The 19,547-nt window shown below is 44.3% G+C and overlaps 1 protein-coding gene across 1 annotated transcript in view; it reads right to left on the minus strand.

Annotated features, from left to right (window-relative positions):
• Positions 1–1,166: 1,166 nt before the first annotated feature.
• Positions 1,167–19,547, minus strand: part of LOC143961441 (vitelline membrane outer layer protein 1-like) — a 48,068-nt gene continuing 29,687 nt past the window's right edge. Inside the window, exons 2-3 of the mRNA XM_077470736.1 lie at positions 14,089–14,201; positions 1,167–1,764 (exon numbers count right to left, since the gene is read on the minus strand). Of these exons, the coding sequence (XP_077326862.1) occupies positions 1,476–1,764; positions 14,089–14,201 (402 nt within the window). The 3' untranslated portion in view covers positions 1,167–1,475. The remainder of the gene's footprint in view (positions 1,765–14,088; positions 14,202–19,547) is intronic.

The raw sequence follows: 19,547 nt of genomic DNA on the forward strand, positions 1-19,547 counted from the left end.
GTCCTGTGGTCTGATGAGACCAAGATAAACTTATTTGGTTCAGATGGTGTCAAACTTGTGTCAAGTCAACCAGATGAGGAGTGTAAAGACACATGTGTCTTGCCTACAGTCAAGCATGGTGGTGGGAGTGTCATAGTCTGCAGCTGCATGAGTGCTGCCGGCACTGGGGAGCTACAGTTCATTGAGGGAACCATGAATGCCAACATGTACTGTGACATACTGAAGCAGAGCATGAACCCCTCCCTTCGGAGACTGGGCTGCAGGGCAGTATTCCAATATGATAACGGCCCCAAACACACCTCCAAGATGACCACTGTCTTGTTAAAGAAGCTAAGGGGAAAAGGTGATGGACTGGCCAAGCATGTCTCCAGACCTAAACCCTATTGGGCATCTGTGGGTCATCCTCAAACGGAAGGTGGAGGAGCACAAGGTCTCTAACATCCACCAGCTCCGTGATGTCATCATGGAGGAGGGGAAGAGGACTCCAGTGGCAACCTGTGAAGCTCTGGTGAACTCCATGCCCAAGAGGGTTAAGGCAGTGCTGGAAAATAATGATGGCCACACAAAATATTGACAGTTTGGGCCCAATTTGGACATTTTCACTTAGGGGTGTACTCACTTTTGTTGGCAGCAGTTTAGACATTAATGGCTGTGTGTTGAGTTATTTTGAGGGGACAGAAAAGTTACACTGTTATACAAGCTGTACAATCACTACTTTACATTGTAGCCAAGTGTCATTTCTTCAGTGTTGTCACATGAAAAGAGAATAAAATATTTACAAAAATGTGAGGGGTGTACTCACTTTTGTGAGAACTGTATATATTGTTACTGTCTATTACTTTTCCACAGGAACTATATAGTAATGACAGTTTCTGTGTTTTATTATAAAGTGTGTGTTTCTCATTGGTCCTTGCACTTACACTATTGCCAGGTGTGCAAGAGGGGGCTGAAACTGTTGGGATTGAGAGGCAGAGCATGGAACCAAATATACTTAAGTGGCTCCTCCGGGGGTAGCGCTAAAAAAGTATAGAATGAAAAAAAAAAGGTGACTGAAAACCCGAAACCACTAAATACACTTCCTTTTTTAGTTTAGAAGACATACTTTAGGCTTGTTTTAGGTTTTAGGCTTTCTGGTATTATCTTTATTATACAAAACACATTGAGAATTTCATTTGATTTCTTTATTGAAGTGTTATTTATTTAGAACAGCTTTTTTTTTTTTTTTTGTTTAAAACAGCTAATTAAATACAATAGCATTAATCATTTTATTTGAAAATCAATCTTTTGTTCTCTTTTTGCTATTTGATGCATTTTAAGGTAATGTATCACAACACATTTATCATATTAAATTACACCATTTCATCTGATTTCTTTATTAAAGTTTTTCTTATTTAAAACAATAAACAATAAATGAATAATTTTATTTCAAGCAAATCTTCATATTATTCTTCTTATTTTTTATTGTGATCCTGATTTTAACAGCAACTGAACATGACATTATTCAGGGCCGTGTCATCTCCTCTTCCTTGTTCAGGCTCCACTTTGGTTTTGATGCCACAAATTCCAGATTGGCATCTGTCACTCCAGTTACTAAAGGTTCCCCATCTTCCACCATTACCTGTCAGGATATTATCATTAGAGCATTGGAACTTGATATTGTTGGCTGCAGTATCGTCACCTTTGCCAATGGGCTGCTCAACTTGCAGAGCAAAACTGCTGAGTACACCGGAGGGACACCACTGAATATCAATCCAACTTCCCCATCTGTAGTGAAAAACAAAAATCGTCTCATTGCTGGTGTTTGGAGATCTGCTTATTAAGCACTGCAGTAATACTAGGCAATTGGCCATTCAAGTTATATTTGGATCATGCATTTTCTCGGTCCTCCATCCCTTTCTCTGTCTCAAAAGTGAGATATCAGGGGGCTGGAGCAACAATTTTGAAAAAAAAAAGCAATATTTATTTTCTTACATCAGGGGACACAGAGCTATAGTAATAACTATGTGGGTTATATCGGCATATCAGGTGCTGGACACTGGCACGTCCCTTAAAGTGTGAACTTCCCCCACATAACCCCTACCATTATATGGAAGCCCTCAGTTTTTTCACCAATGTCTAAGGTGTTGGGCACGTGTAAGGATGTGTGTACTGAGCTCCACGGCCCATAATCCTTTGATGAGAGCCAGCCATCCTGACCGGATCCGTTCTGATGTCTCCGTAATGGACTAAACGAATGGTACGCGGGCGTCGTCATCCGAAGACACAAGGTTTTGCTTGCAAATGCTTTTAAAGCTGGGCCCTGGGATCCAGTACTTTTTGGTAGTAAGGCCAATAAAAGTTTATTGGTAGGGTCTTCTCGCAGGTCCAGGATTGTGGGATTACCTGAGTGTACCCCTGTTCCTGAAGGTTTCCTTTCAAGGTCTCGGAGCCTACCGTGAAGGACGAAGAGTGTTTTTTTTTTATCTCTGACAAACCCTGCTGCGAGGAAAGTTAGGGGAGATAATCTCTCCTTCCATGTATTGTGTAGTCATGTCTATGTGTCACCACTGGAGGCTGTATTGAGCACTCACCATTCTGACGCTGGAAACAGCAGAAGCTCCACTCTCCTCTCCGTTCAAGCCAGCTCAGACCCTTAGGTGTGAAGGGGGGTCTGATCACTTCCTGGGCCCCCAGATTGGCGATTTTGATCTATTTGAATGCCAGCCAGCTGCCTCTTTTTCTTAAAAAAAAAAAAAGCAAAAAAGTTTTGTTTGGACAAGTCGCGGCTCCTCGCCGAGCGGATGATTTACCCCCCGCCGCAGCCCGCCATGATGCCGGTGTTCACACGGTAGATTCGCTTCCCTGTTTGAAACAGGAAGGGGGGGCATTTTCACGAGGGGTGGCGTGGCTAAACGGCGTCAAATGCCGGCCACACATGTAGGAAGTAGTTAGAGCTCTGCAAGAGAAGCTACTGCCTGGCGGTGGAGGGACAGAGCACAGTGGTTGCTGGTCAGGTTTGGTGACACAGGCATTTTCCTTTTGGCAACATTGTACTGTATAGCTAGGGTTAATAGCAGTTATTGTACTGTACTATAGAATAGCAGGTGAAACATTCTGAACAATTCTGTCCCTATGTATTTCATACAAACAGGTTTTTCTTCTACCATTTAAAAGATTAATGCTATGGTGTCTCTCCATAGTAGGACTAAACATAGAAGATTCCCATCTAGTTCTCTGGGACCTTTTGTTGAGGTGCAGGAGGCTGGCAATCAGGTAGATCTTCCCAAATATTGGAAGATACTTATTTTTCCACTTCAGAGGATCCTAACAGGGAGGCAGTAGCCGCACAAGTCAGGTGTTTGTCTGCTCCCTTACTTAAAGTGGTTGTAAACCTGGTGGTTGTAAAGTGGTTGTAAACCATTACAAACCACTTTGACCTACAGGTAAGCCTAGATTAAGGCTTACTTGTAAGTCCAAGAAATATCTAGTAAACCTACACGGTTTAGGAGATATTTGCCAAAAGACAGGCACCGCTGTCTACGGCGCAATCGGCGCACTGAGCGTGCCGCTGTTAACGGCGATATGCCGCAAGTGGCGGCTGCTGTGCGCATGCGCGGGAGTAACGTCATCATGGCTCCATCAAATGACAGCGCCAGAGCAGCAAGACACACCAAGAAGATGGAGGCTCCGTACACAAGGGGACCGCGGTGACTTCGCTGGCTCCTGTGTCAGGTAAGTGACACATAATGGACTACTATGCGATGCATAGTAGTCCATTATGCTTTACCTTTGCAGAGAATCAAAGAGGAAGTAAACCCATTAGGGTTTACTTCCTCTTTAACCCTTTTGTTACCTGCCACAGGCTCTTGAGGTATCTACCTCTAATAGGGTTCATTTGAACCTCCCCTACCTGGGGATGTTTTTCCTATTCATGCATAGCTATGTATTCTGAATGGGAACATTTCTATGAAAGAAATGGGAGGTTCCAGCTATTAATGCTGCATCACCTCAGTGAGCAGAGTCTCACATGTCCAGTGGATAATGCACTGATGTTAAAGGATCCAGCAAGTTAAGGTTGGATTTTCCTTTAAAGACAAGATGTCTTTTGCACGTCTGGCTGCAATTGGAGTAGCTCAGTCCATTAACCCTTTAACGTCTGCTCCACTATTGTGGTGGAGCACATTTTGAGTCATGCCAATGCATTGGAATATGGACTCCAAGGGTTTAAGGAACAGGTGTGAGATACCTGAAACTTCTGCCTGATCAGCAGGCCCAGCAAGGGGCTGGTGTATTTGACGCACTGTGTCTCACAGATGCTATGAAGGATTTGATCTTTTAAGCCTTATGGCTTATACTTGGACTAGTGCATTTTTGCAGAGGTCCGTGGCTGAGATATTGATCAGCCGAAGCAACAGGTGAAAACCCTTAACCAGTCTGTGTCACTTCCTGGGGTTCGACTATTTTGAGTGGATAAGTATATCCAAAAGGGGTAAAGCTTTCTTTACCAAACAGTTCTCCTTTAATCATGCAGCCTCTGCTAATGCCTGGGGTATCTGCCTTTAGGCAGTCTCGACAGGGGCATCACCAGGATCTTGGGGCAGAAAGCCCATGAAGCAGAATGCTAAGGCCTTCTCATGAAGGAGCACCCCCACTCGTTTGAGTGAAGGGAAAGGTCCTGCGATTCTCAAAGTCTGGCAGAACCAATATTAAGAGCAGGGTGATTTCTGCCATTTTTTTTTCTCTCCAGGTTACATCTAGAGTTTCAAAAGCCCGGATGGCCCAGTCGGCTTTCGATCTGAGGGTTCGGGTCTTATTTGGATGCTGCCTGTGGGGTCTTTGGGACTGCTGATGTGGTAGTCTTCATGCAAGAGTGTCCGTCTCCTCAAAGAATGCTCCTAAGGTTCCAGAGAAAAAAAAAAGTGAAAGAAAGAAGAGCAGTGTCTCTTTCTGGTCTCTGGATCAGCTGTTATCCGATATCGGTGATATCAGATATTCCCTTAGTAGAACAGTTTTTTTTAGCTCAAACCTTTTAAGGTCCCGGAGCCAAGCAGAGAGGTAAGACCCACTCTAGATCACAGAGATCTGAATCGGCACTTAAACATCCGATCCTTTCATAATTCGATCGGCTGTATCCATCCTGCAAGTAGGGGAGTTGCATATCTCCATGTTCCAAAGTTTCCCGCTTACAAGAAATCTCTGCGGTTTGAAATATAAAATAATTTTTATCAATCTTAGCACTGCCAATTTGGCTTAGCCACAGCACTACGAGTGTTCTGAAAGATTCTGGCACCTCCTTTAGCCAGGTTAAAGGCTCAAGGCATTGCGGTCCTAGCCTATTAGAAGATCTACTTTGAATAGATCATTCAGTCTCAGGTCTAAAACCAGAGTCTGATCTCAGCTGTAGATAGCTGAAATCTCTAGGTTGGATTCTCAGCCTAGGAAGATTCTCCTTAAAACCATCAAGGAGGTTACTTGGGGGCTGGTTATAGATACCATACAGAAGAAGGTATTCTTACCACAGACGTTAATCAGTTCCATTGTAGGACTAATTCAACTTATCAGGAAAGGAAAATTCCTTCATTTTGGCTGCAGGAGATTTTTAGGGGAAATGGTGGCCTCCTTCAAGGCCGTCCATTACTTGCAGTTTTATTCAAAGACTGCTTCAAGACACCATCCTGTTGGTCTGGAATAAAGAGGATTCAGGCCTTGTTTGTTTCCAATACGCTTGGCTCCCGACATAGGTCAGAGCCTAAATTGGTGGTTGTTATCCAGCAGGAGGGAAAATCTTTATCACCTGCTAGGTGATAACAACAGATGCCAGCCTTTCAGGCTGGGGAGCAACCCTGGAAGAAGATTCTGTCCAGGGGAGATGGTCCAGGTTAGAGGACCTTGCCTATCAACTTTGTTGGAAGTTTCAGGCAGTACATCTGGCCATAGAATCTTGGTGGTCATATTACAGGACTGTCCTGACAGGATTCAGTCTGACAGAGCCACGGCAGTGGCTTACATCGATCGCCAGGGGAGGCACGAGAATTCGTGCAGCCCAAAAAGAGGTGAATAATGTTCTAGCTTTGGCAGAACACAGCACTTCTTGCCTATCGGCAATTTTAATATTTCAGGTGTACTACTTGAGACGCCAACAATTATTTCCGGGAGAATGATCTCTTCACCCCGACATCTTCCTAGCGACATCTTCTTATGTCAGATGGGGTACTCCAGACATGGACCTATTCGCGTCCAGATTCATTAATAAGGTTGACAACTTTATATCAAACAAGGAGTCCGCTAGCAGGCGGAACAGACGCATTCGTCTTCCCAGGGGATCAGTTCTCACTGATCTATGCAGTTCCTCCAGTTCTGCTACTTCCGCGCCTTCTCCGCAGGATTAAGCAGGAACAGAAGGAGGTGATTCTGGTGGTCCCAGCGGGTCCCAGAAAATCTTAATTTATCGAGATCATAAAGAGGGCAGTTGAAGTCCTTTGGACTCTGCCATTACAGCCAGACCTTCTTGCACAGGGTCCGGTATTTCATCCTACTTTACGGACAAGGAGTTTAACAGGTTGACTGTTGAATACCACTCTATAAAAGTTCATGGGTGATCTCCTTCAGTAGTGTCTACTTTGACTAATGCCAGGAATCCGGCTTCCAGAATCATCTGGAAGGCATAGGTTTCTTGGTATGGATCCAGGGGTTGGCACCTCTGGAAGTATGTCAATAGGCAGGATTCCAGCATATGGAATCTGAAATGAAGCTGGCCTTGACTTTTATCAAGAGCCAGATCCAGGCCATGTCGATGTCTTTTCCTAAAGCCTCTTGCTTCCCACTCTTGGTGCGTAGCTTTTTCAGGGGGTAACACAGTTTATTCCCCCTATCAAGGCACCTCTAAATCCTTAGGATTTAAAATTGATCTTGTCGGCTTTGTTAAATCAGCTGTTTGAACCTTACGAGAAATTCTCTTGGTTCTTTGACAAGAAAGATAATCTTTTTTGCTTGCATTTCTTCTGCTAGAAGAGTATTGTAACTAACGGCTCTGTCTTATAAGAGCCATATTTCATCATGCATAAGGACGAGGTGGTTTGATGTCCTCATCCTGAATTCTTACCAAAGGTGGTAACAGGCTTTCATTCAAACCAAGATATTATTCTTCCTTCTTTCTCCCCAGAAGCCTTAATCTGGGGAAGAGAAAGCACTACAGTATCTAGATGTAGTAAGAGCAATCAGAATCCATTTATGGGCGACCGCTCAGGTTCGCAAAATAGAGGTTTTTTTTGTACTGCCAGAGGGTCCAAAATATGGACAGGCAGCATCAAGATCCACTATTTTCCAAATGGATTTGTCAAGTGATTGATCAAGCTTCAGCTTAAAGAAGAAAATTCTTCCTTCTCATATTAAGAGCACATTCATCCAGGGCGATTAGTGCCTCTTGGGTGGTGCGTCATCAGGCCTCTATGGCTCAGATCTGTAAGACCGCAACATTGGTCTTTGGTTCAGACGTTTATCTGATATTTTCAAATCGATATTAAAGGTCATGAGGAGATTGCCTTTGGGCACAGTATATACTGCAGGCTGTAGTATGAGTCCTCTGGCCTCCTGTTTCCTTGATTCCGTCTCCCCCCCCTTCAGTTGCCATTGCTATGGGACATCCCACATAGTTATTACTATGGCGCTGCGTCCCCTGATGTAAGAAAAGAAAATACGATTAAACTATAAAAATGCAGGAATTACTGTGTAAATGGCAGGGAAGGGGTTAAACACTAGGGGGCGATCAAGGGGTTAAGTGTGTCCTAGGGAGTGATTCTAAATGTAGGGGGGATATGCTTCCACTGACATGACAGCGATCACTGCTCCCGATGACAAGGAGCAGTAGCTCCCTGTCATGTCACCAGGCAGAATGGGTTAAATGTCTTGTTTACAAAGGCATCTCCCCATTGTTCCACTCCATAACACGGTCGCGGGCCCCTGGTGGACATCGAGCCCGCGGACACGTTCACGGAGCACACGGCAGGTGAGCGCCCTCAATAGCGCGATTTAAAAGGGACGTACATGTACGCCCATTTGCCTAGCCGTGCCATTGTGCTGACTTACAAGGTTGTGCGCTGGTCGGTTAGTGGTTAAATAGGTACCCAGGGTTGGAAGACCCGCTAAAGCAGGCCAGAAGAGTCTATAGCGATTTAAGGTGATCATACACAGCCAGTGCTTGGTCGGCTGATATTCAGCAGGAATTCCACCTGCCCTGATTTGTGAGATGTTCACTAGGTGGAACCAGCAGCTGCACGTGCAGCAGAGGGCCGTCAATGAGTACCTGTGTGAGTATGGCTTAACAACAGGCTCAGGACGGCTCTGCTTTTTTTCCCCATGCCAATGGCTGCTCATAAAGGATGCATGCACTGTACTGTCACCATTTGAGGAGGCCACAAGAATGGTGAGCTATGACAATGCATGCATCAGTGACAAAATTCCTGTTAAGTTCCTCCTGGAGCAGACTCTGCATGGCATTATGGACAGGGCATTCAAGTCAGAGCAGCGGGAGGAAGAGGAGGACTTTCTTTCCCCTCCAATGTATGCCATTCTCCTATGCGGTCTGAAGTCCGCTCTCCACTGACGTCACTGCCATCAGTCACTGCCATCAGTCGGATCCAGATTTCGGAAGTCTGGATCCACCAGCTGCGTTGACTGCTCCCCGTACCTCCACAGCTCAGTGCTCCAATGAACATGGAGGAGCAGAGAGGAGAGCTGCTGACCGACAGTCAGCAGCTCTCCTCCCAGGGAACTGTGAGAACCGAGCCATCGGCTGTGTTCAGTGACTCGCTTCTCAGTGCAGAGATGCCGGGGGACAGCTGCAACATCGGTCTGATGCTGCATCCACCTAGGTAAGTATAAATATCCCAAAAAAAACCCTCATGCTTCTCTTTTAATTCCTAGTTAAAGGAATTTTCTTGAACGGTCCATAGAGGAAGATAAATCTCCTCAAGTCGCTACTTCAAAGCCCAATCCACTCTACTTCTACAAGGGCTTGGATCATAGTTCAACATGAGAAAGTTCAGTGTTCTCAAACCATTGCTAAGGGTTACTGGAATATCCTATCATGACCCACTACCCAACCACGTTCTCCAAAAAAAATCATCAGAAAAAGTATAACCCTAGACTGTTTAATGAAAGGAGTGATTGGAGCAAACAATATTTTGAGATAAAAACCAAAGAAATGACTGTTTATTAAACAAAAAATATAGGTTTTTATAAATTTCAGAAATAGGAACAGTCACCACATGAACAATGAAAACATCAAATAGCAATCCAATTAACAGCTAACAGTGATCTAATTAAACAGTAAATTAATTAACAGCTAGGTACCTAGACAAGTACAGTCAAGGAAGACATAAGGGTCTCTTGACTTGAACCTCAGTGAGAAGATGGATGTGAAAAGAAAGCTGGTAATGAGATTTGGACATCCCTGGGTCTTCTGGAATACTGGGGTACTGGTGTCAGATTGTCTCGGGTGGGGATTTCCTTTGACTGCTAAGTGGTAATAACATGTCACCTTGCATTATATAACAGGCCACCTTTCTGAATGATCACAGCTCCTTCAAATGCCAGGGCCCATAGTCAGTAAGCAAGAGGCTACCCAACAGTCCCCTCCTAAAGCCTCTGTCCTGGCTGGGCCTGTCACAGTAGGAAATATTATTTTTAATATGTTTTTAGGTCTGCTATGTGAATGGGAGCGCATAACAAACATTTAGTGAGTGTTTTTTTTTTTTTTTTTTTTTTTTATTTGACTGCAAAAGTGGATTTACACTAGCTGTATATTTTGCAGAATGGTTGTACAACCTATGTACAATTTCCTCAAGATTTAACAAAGCTATGCAATATGAAGTTTTGCCTATAATATAAATGCAATTTATATTAAACTAGCCAGGCCCCTGTACTCCATAGTTATATCGTAGAGCTAAAGGAAATAGTACAATCAGATTGTAACATGGTAGGTGCCTATAACTGATAATAAAGTCTTGCTTTTTTTTTTTTTTAAATAACAAACATGTTATACTTACCTGCTCTGTGCAGTGATTTTGCAAGCAGCCCAAATCCTCCTCTTCTCAGGTCCTTCACTGGCTCTCTTGGCCCCTTCCTCCTGTTGAGTGCCCCCACGGTGTGAAGCTTGCTATGGGGGCAATGGACCCGAGCCACAGCTCTGTGTGTCCATTCAGCGATTACGAAGGCTCGTACATAGACACCACCTGATTGCTTAACACATACATGCCGCCTCCTTAGAGTGTAAGTTGCCATAGAGACCATGATGCTAAGCTCCGCTCGATCGGTTACTGCTAAAGCCCATATATACATCAATCTCGACATAACGGGCACCCGAGAAAGATGGTGTAAACAGAACAGTGCTGTGTTCCGAGTGTATTTAGGTCTATTTGCTGAATCCAGTGGAGATTATTTTCCTTGCACTTTTGTCAATGAATGTAACATTCAGTCAATTCTGACACTTACTGGATGCATCTTTTAATTATATTTTTAATTTGTGAATCCACTCCTACACGGCATTATGCCTAAATAGATGTTGGTGCTTGTTTGTCCGTTTACACCATCTTTCTCGGGTGCCCATTATGCCGAGATCGATGTGTATATAGGCTCTAGCAGTAACCGATCGAGCGAAGCTTAGCCTCATGGTCTGTATAGCAACTTACACTCTGAGGAGTCGGTATGTATGTGTTAAGCAATCAGGTGGTGTCTATATATGTGATGATGTATGAGCCTCCGTAATCGCAGAGGAAGTCCCGCCCACTGGGATGATACACGTGCGGGAGGACTCTAACACGTCACCTGTAGCCACCTTTCACTCGCAGTCTCGTTGAGACGTTAAACTGAATGCCTTGACGCCAAGCACTAGGTCATTAGCGCTTTGTTTGTAAGTACATTTTTGTATCCAAATAAAAAGAACAGCCTGGAGACGGACCACGGGGGTAGGCGGAGGGCTGGCATGAGTTGAGTGAACTGGGAGCGGCAGTGATTGGGCAAGAAGGTTTAGGGGCGGAGTTAGTGCGAGGAGGAGAGCGTGCACCCCGCCCCAGCGTCAGTCGGCGCAAGGAAGATTACCGAGCAGCATGGCATCCTCCCTGGGAGATCTCGTGCAGCAATTGCGGGCCGCGGTGGCGGCCAACAGTGAGAGATGGCTCAGGGATCAAGTCGAGGCAGTATTGGGAGATAACCGGGACAGTGAACGGCCACCGGGGGAGGACTCTGCCCGGCGCGGCGCTCCCGCCCGCCGGCTCGCTTCTCCCCAGACTCCCCCAGGGCTCCTTCTCATCGCCAGGCGGGGAACGCTGGCGCCACCCCCCCACGAGCCTCCAGCGAAACGGCTGGCCGTAAGGGCTGAGGCAGCCTCAGGGAAAAGGAAGTAGGGTGGGCGCAGCATCGCACGGCCGCTGGCCGGACCAGCGGTGGGCATACAGAGGACAGCTATGCAGAGAGGAGAGGATTTGGGACTGGCCCCTGGCGCAGCCGCTACGGGGGCGGGGCTCCGCCGGGGGAGACACATGGAGGCTGCTGCTGGCTCCTATACTTCACCAGGGGAGGACAGCAGGACTCAGGAGTGGCAGCAGGCAGGATCAGGCCCAGCAGTGCAGGTGGAGCCAGTCGGGGGAAAGCGGCATGGCAAAGCAGCAGGAAAATCGGTCGCTGGGCGGAGACGGGGACGGCCCAGGCGCAGCTTTACGCCGGTTCGGGCGGGACCATCTGGACGGCTGCCGCAAGGAGAGGAGGCTCAGAGTCCAGAACGGTCCGAGGGTGAGCTGTCATCGTCCCAAGAGGAGATACCGAGAGGCGTTCCATGAACGGTCAGGGGTCGATCGGCGGCTGGTGGCTTTGGGTTTGGGAGGGGAAAAGTTTTCCTCCCATTCTTTCAGGATCAGGGCCGCGACGGAGGCGGTTAGGTGGGGGTTGGATGAGGAGTCGGTGAAGAGGATTGGCCAGTGGGAATCGAGGAGGATTTGTTCTTACGTTAGGCCGGAACTGGTGGGCGTTTCGTTGGGAGAACTGGGGCTGTCGGCATGGGTTTATGTTACAGCTGTCCACTTACTGTTATTTGGTTTGTGTGTGTGTTTTCTTTCAGGTGCTCAGGCAGGGTTGGTCTGGATAATGGGTCACTCTTACCTCTACTGGGGAGCTAGGAGGGGTGATGTTAGGCCGGAAGGTAGGCAACTGGGCATTTCAAGGCGGGAGGCATGCTTGAAGTGGTTCGGTTTCCCGGGCATGCTCTGGAGCAGGATGGTGCACGAGGTGCACCGGTTTGCGGGTTTTGATAGGCTCCCGGATATGTTGGTTTTACATGTGGGGGGTAATGATCTCGGCCTCCGCACTAAGTTGGACATAACGCGGGACATCAAGTATGATTTCTTGCGCCTTCATGCGGTGTTTCCCGGGATGATCATTGTGTGGTCGGACATGGTTGCCAGGACCACGTGGAGGTTTGCGAGGTCGGTGGACCGGATTAAGAAGGCCAGGAGGAAGGTGAACCAGGAGATAAGCCGTTTTGTAGTGAGGAACGGGGGGTTGGCGGTTCGACATTTGGAGTTGGTTTAGAGAGAGGTTGACACATGGTATCTGCGAGATGACGGAGTGCATCTTAATGCCGTGGGGATTGATCTATGGGCCTTAGGTCTACAAGATGGGATTGAGCGAGATTTGAGGGTGTGGAGGTGCGCTCAAGGATAAGGTTTTATCCCTGCTTGCTGTGGCGGGTGTTGGTCGGTGCAGGTAAAGGAAGATAACCCCTCCCCACAGAGAAGTTGATGCGGGACCCATTGGAGATATGGGCTCGTTGCTGAGATTCCATATGACTATGGTTTATATAGAAGATGGTGAATGGGTGCACTGCGCAAGAGTTGGTTGTCTCTGAGCTAGCATGTCAGCTTGAGGCCTAGTTACAGTTAATACGACCGCAGTGCATGTTGCTCGTTTTGTTAATGTGGTGGGGAGGGGGAATGCCCTGCAGAAGACCAACGCGTTCAGTTTGATCAGTTAAATGATAATTTTATTGATGTTTGGTTTGATATGTTAATTATTTGTTTTTGATTAATAAAGGGGCTGCTACGGCCACTAATTACTCCAAAAAGGTGTGGTCTCATTTAATGGTAAGGGGTAAGGTACGGAGTTGGGTGGTCGGTGTAGCAGTAGTGACAACATCAGTTATACTATAGTCATGTTTTAAATGATACAGAGAGCACTATGCATAATGTCGCAGTCACGATAGAAACCACAGATCACCGCCATTACTAACAGAAAAAAAATTATAATAAAAATGCCATAAATATGTCCCCTATATTGTAGGCACTATAACTTTTGCACAAACCAATAAATATGCACTTATTGCATTTTTTTTTTTTTTTTTACCAAAAATATGTAGAAGAATACATATCGGCCTAAACTGAGAAAGAAATTTTTTTTTTATATTTTTTGGGGGATATTTATTATAGCAAAAAGTAAATATTTCTTTTTTTCAAAATTGTTGCTCTTTTTTTGTTTATAGCACAAAAAATAAAAACCGAATAGGTGATCAAATACCACCAAAAGAAAGGAACGTCGCACGGCCGCGCAATTGTCAGTTAAAGCGACGCAGGGCCGAATCGCAAAAAGTGCTCTGGTCAGGAAGGGGGTAAATTCTTCCGGGACTGAAGTGGTTAATTAATTTTTATTTATGACTTTGTGCTAATTATTTATGAGTTTATAGATATTTATTTTAATGCTGCACTCTATGCTTATGGATTTTACACATAGGATTTGATATATTGACCTTGTGTGCTTAGCTGCTTATTTAGTTAGAGATTTATTTTTCCTTGCGCTGATTGACCCCCATCTATTTTGATTTACCAGCTTTACTATCTCAGAAAATCACACATGTATGTCCACCAGCTATTGGAATCTGTTGTGATCCTTTCTGCACATTTGTGAGTATATTTTTAGGGTAAATATAAACGTATCTTTAACAGTGAAAAATGCGGGGCGTATGCGATTCTCAGATTGCCCCACAGAGAAATTATCCGTTTTAGATGGAGTTGCCTTATTGTTGGATTTTGCATAAGGCAATATACTGTAAGTGTATAGACATACCTTCCAGCCAACGAAATTATTTCTCTTTGAATGATTCTTTCACAAGGTTTTGTACATAACAGTTTGATCGCATTTAGCGCTGTGTCATCTCCTTTTCCTTGAGGTCCCTCGATCTTAAAAGGAAACAAAAGTTTTATGAAAATATCTTTTTGTTTAGTGCTTGGAGATTGACTTTTAAATGATATAGAGATTACTATTGTATTGTAGTGTTTGTGTGTGTGTGTGTGTGGGGGGGGAATATGAGAAATGCCCTCCAAACCATTCCAAGAGCTAATACCAATCATCGTACACAGACAAGACAAGGAATGACTGTTTATTGAAACTCAGACACATACTTTATACCCCACAGGAGGATATTCCCCTCCCGATCATATTACCCTAATAATACAAACTATAAACCGAAATATAATTAACATAGCTAAAGGACAGCCAAACTATACAACAAACATTAAAGTGGTTGTAAAGACAGAAGGTTTTTTTTATCATAAATAATTCTATGCATTAAGATAAAACACCTTCTGTGTGCAGCAGCCCCCCCCCCCAGCACCCCCTATTACTTACCTGAGCCCCATCTCTCTCCAGCAATGTCCAAGAGTGCCTCAGCCGTCTGGGACTCTCTTCCTGATTGGCTGGGCTCCATGTTGCACAATACAGTACAAATAATGTTGTAGATTAATTAACCCCCCTCCCCCTCAAACAGTTAAAGTGGTTGTAAAAGGCAGTCCCCCTAATACTCACTTGAACCCAATTTTGATGCAGGGATGTGCACAGGAGCCGGGCTCTCACTGGTCTCTCTCTCCTCATTGGCTGTGACACAACAGCAGGAGCCATTGGCTCCCATTTCTGTCAATTACAGCCAGTGAGGAGTGAGTGGGGAGGCGGGGGCAAGCACACTCAAATACCCCACAGCAATCGGGTTGCTATTGGGGGCACTGGTCAGGGGGGAGGAGCCAGGAGTGCTGGTGGGGGACTGGAGAAGCAGAGGATCTGGGTTGGTCGATGCAAAACCACTGCACAGAGCAGGTAAGTATATTTAACTGGTTTCCGTCCGGGCCTATTGTAGAATGATGGCCTGGCGGGACCACTATTGTTCTGGCAGGATGTCATATGACATCCCCCCATTCTTCACTCGGACACAGCGCATAACCGATCATGGTAAAGAGCCAACGGTGTAGGCTCTTTACCATGGCTCTTTAACGTGATCTGTTGTGTCCAATCACAGCTGATTGCATGTAAACAAATGCTGGTTATCTGCATTTTCTTTTCTCTGTGTGGTCAGTGTCTGAGGAAAGGATAGTCGATAAGTGGCTTTCCTGTAACAGGGGCATTTACACTGAAAATGAAGGCACTGATTATCATCAGTGTAGCCCCATCAGTGCCCATCAATACTGACTAATCAGTACAGCCTCATCAGTGCATCTTTAACCAGTGCCTATCAGTGCAGCTTATCAGCGTCCATCAGTGCAGCCCCATCAGTACCCATTAGTGCAGCCCCATCAGTGTCCATAAGTGCAGCCCCATGAGTGCCCATTAGTGCAGCCCCATCAGTGTCCATTGTGCAGCCCCATCAGTGTCCATAGTGCAGCCCCATCAGTGTCCATAGTGCAGCCCCATCTGTGCCCATTAGTGCAGCCCTATCGGTGTCCATCAGTGCAGCCCCATCAGTGTCCATCAGTCCAACCCCATCAGTGCCCATTAGTGCAACCCCATCAGTGTCCATCTGTGCAGCCTCATCAGCGCACATCAGTGAAGAATAAAATTACTTATTTGCAAAATGTTATAACAGAAACTAAGAGTTTTTTTTTTTTCAAAAAAGTTTTTTTTTGGTTAATTTTGCAAAAAATAAAAAACCGAGTGGTGATTAAATACCTCCAAAAGAAAGCTCTACATGTCTCAAAAAATACTTTAAATTTCATCTGGGTACAGTGTTACATGACCACGCAATTGTCATTCAAAGTGCAATAGCACTGAGAGCTGAAAATTGGCCTGGGCAGGAAGAGGGTGAAAGTGCCCAGTATTGAATGGTTTAGAAAAAAAACAAAAAACCTTTAACCACATTAATGCTGGACACCTTCACCACCTTCCTTCCTAGGCCATTTTTCAGATTTCAGCTCTGTCCCATTGAAATGACAATTTGCGAATTCATGCAATGTTGTACCCATATGACATTTTTTCCACAAAAAAGACCGAGCATGGGAGAAAAAAAGAGTTTTTCTTAATTTCTGTTAAAAAATGTTGCAAATGAATACTCCTTTTTTTCATAAATTTAGGCCAAAATGTATTCTGCTACATTTCTTTGGTGAAAATAATCCAAATCAGTGGGTTACCTTCACTGACCGACTCGGTAGCAGGAGGCACGGGAGGTGAGGGAGGTAAGGGTAGGACTGCAAAGCTCGGAGACACACGTACAGGAGACTTCCACAAGCGCTCCTTAAAAGAGAGTCTCGGAATTCAATGGCGTAATCGGCAACAGTTACTCTGTTTGATGGACATGAGGCACTTGGCAGCAGAAGCGGAGCGTGTGTGAACATCAAATACCCTTTTAAAGGAAGTCACAAACTCAGGGTAACTCAGGAGAACTCAAAACAACTGATTCTTGTGTCTCCCAAAGAGGGTTTGCCCAGGCCAAGCCTCTCTCAGAGAGCAAAGATATCATGAAACCTACTTTGCTACTGATTGCCCTGCCATTACATACTGCTCACTGACTGCAATGCCACTATATACTGCCAACTGAATGTCCTTCCTCTACATACTGCTCACTGCCCTGCCATTACATATTTCTCACCGACTGCCCTGCCACTACATACTTCTCACTGACCATCCCGCTACTACATACTAAAAAAGGGTGTAGGACGGCAATGCTGTGTAGCGTTGTTGTGCCACATCCAATATAAAGACTGCAAAGATAGGAGAACCCTTGGTGGTGGACTTTAAAGGCACGTATAACCATAAAATAGAGTAAGAACAGTTTTGTTTATTTATTAAATTGATATAAAATCATATGGAAATAAAAATAGTTTCTACATGTCACGACAAATTATACAGTACAATGAAGCAAATCACCTATACTAGATCGGCTACAAAGATGATCACCCTATGCTTTTCGGAACTAATATAGTCTCCTTCTTCAGGGATGGAGATACAGCATGAGATATATTTCCTCTAGGTCAGTCCCCTCCATCTACAGTTAGAAACACACACAGGGAACACAGTTAACCCCTTGATCGCCCCTTGTGTTAACCCCTTCCCTGCCAGTGACATTTATACAGTCACTCTATAAATGCCAATGGTCCCAAAATGTGTCAAAAGGGCAGATGAGAGTGTGCAATGTATGCGTGGAGCGATGCGTAAATTGACGCTATATGGGTACCTTTAATAAATAGGGATAATTTTAGACATGCACCCACACTCACGCAGGTTGAACTGGATGGACTGGTGTCTTTATATCAATCTTAGTTTTATTGAAAAGTTATTAGACAAATTACATATATACATACATTAATGCTATTGTCATACCACCAAAACATTTACAAATACATTATACAAACTCCAGAAGACGTCGCTCTGACGAAACGCGTAGGGGGTGGCCAGAGACGTGCACCTTCACACTGTCAACCGCAGTAGCGGCCGGCATAGCCTAGCCATCATATACACGCAATTGATTTTTAACCAGATTGTGAGTACATTTCTTCTATTTTGAATATAATAAAGATTGTAAAGCGGTTTGCACTATGGGTATACTTTTATTTCCTCCCTCATGTATCTAACCATGGAACAAACTGGGAAGTGAAGGGCGAACATTCCCCCAGCATACCAGCAGCAGAGTCCAAAAAGCTACACAGTGGCTTATACTGTGAAGGCTCGACTAACCCTTTAAGGGTACTTTATCTGGTGAACGCAAATCTATTATTACAGCACGGAGTGGCGCACCGGGGAGGAATGCCCTTAGTTTTTCCTGCACCAATCACTTTATCTTACTAACAGCTCCAAAAATACTGCTATATGCGACTACTTAGCAACTTTAGGATGCGATTTTGCATTAACTTTTTTGCATATTGAAGGACACTTTTTTCATGTATTTTGCACAATTATTTTGCACAAGCAATTGCACGGTTTCTGTCTAAGAATACTAATTAATTTAGAGTATTTTTTGCACATTGTTTCAAAAAATGTTGTTGTTTGTTTTTCATTTCTGTTGTTTATTATATTTTTTGGTATCTGTGTCTTTTGGTAGAATACATATATACAGTATCACACAGGCACATATATGGCAAATTAGCACTCACACGGATGAGAAAACCAGCACATACATGGGACACACAAACAACATTTTTTCTAAACACGTACGGTTTTTCTAATAATTTTAAACACGTATCTGTACGCACAGAAATAGGTTTTAGCGCCACAGCTTAATTTTCTAAAACTCTTCGCCCCCTCCTTTAAACAAGGGGGAGGATCTAGGCATAGGCAGCTTTAACCTTTCAAGATTTGTCTAGGAGTTTTTCTCCCCTTTTTTGGTTTATAATAGTTATAAAATCTGTCCATAGCGCAACTTTATCGATTTATTTACATTATACAAACTAACACAAACAAACCCAACACAATGTGGGGGATACTGTGACAGAAGGACGTATGCGACATGGTATCTAACCAAGGACTGCTCGCTTTTGCCCCAGTGTCTTTTCCGGGTGGGAGCCCAAAAGCTCCAACTGCCCACCATTGTGGGGGGTCTTGCTCCCTTTCTATAATACCTTGCCAATTTTGTGGCCTGTTCTATTGGAGTGATCATATGGGAGGACCTCAAGGGGGCAGAACAATTACCGTTAACAACTACCCTGGCTTTCCGTCGTATTTTTAAAATGGAATGTCTTTACAACACACTGTTTTGAGAATATTATATCTTACAGTTGTACATATTCCCTGAAGAAGGAGATTTAGTTTCTCCGAAACGCGTAGGATACTTGAAGTAACTAATATATGTACAGATTTTCAGTGTACTCATACATTCCTTGTTTTATATATACCTTTCTACTTCTGTTTTTACCTTTCAATAAAATTATTATTTGACTTTTTGAAAAAAATCTTTTCTGGATAATTACTGTACGTCCATCACTAGGGGTACCTCAAACGTTTTTGCTTCAAATTTTGGATGTGGCACACAAAATTTTTAAAATTATTGCCTCCCATATATTTCTTGGTGTGATGAAAGTGACGCATTAAGAATTTCCGATTTTGAAACATTTACTTTGAAATTACTCAGGACACCAAAGCGTTTAAATTCAGATATAATAGAAGGCATAGAAATATGAGGGTTGGTAACAGAGTAACAGATCGTCAGCAAACAAGGAAAGTTTTATTTCTTGTAGATCTAACCTTATGCCAGTGATAGAAGGGTTCTGTCTAATTGCTATCGCTAAATGTTCTATCACTAGGACATAAAGAAAGGGGGATAAAGGACA

The sequence above is a fragment of the Lithobates pipiens genome, unplaced genomic scaffold (assembly GCF_037356315.1).
Source record: "Lithobates pipiens isolate NorthernLeopardFrog02 unplaced genomic scaffold, aLitPip1_a1.2 Scaffold_8, whole genome shotgun sequence".
Lineage (NCBI taxonomy): Eukaryota > Metazoa > Chordata > Amphibia > Anura > Ranidae > Lithobates > Lithobates pipiens.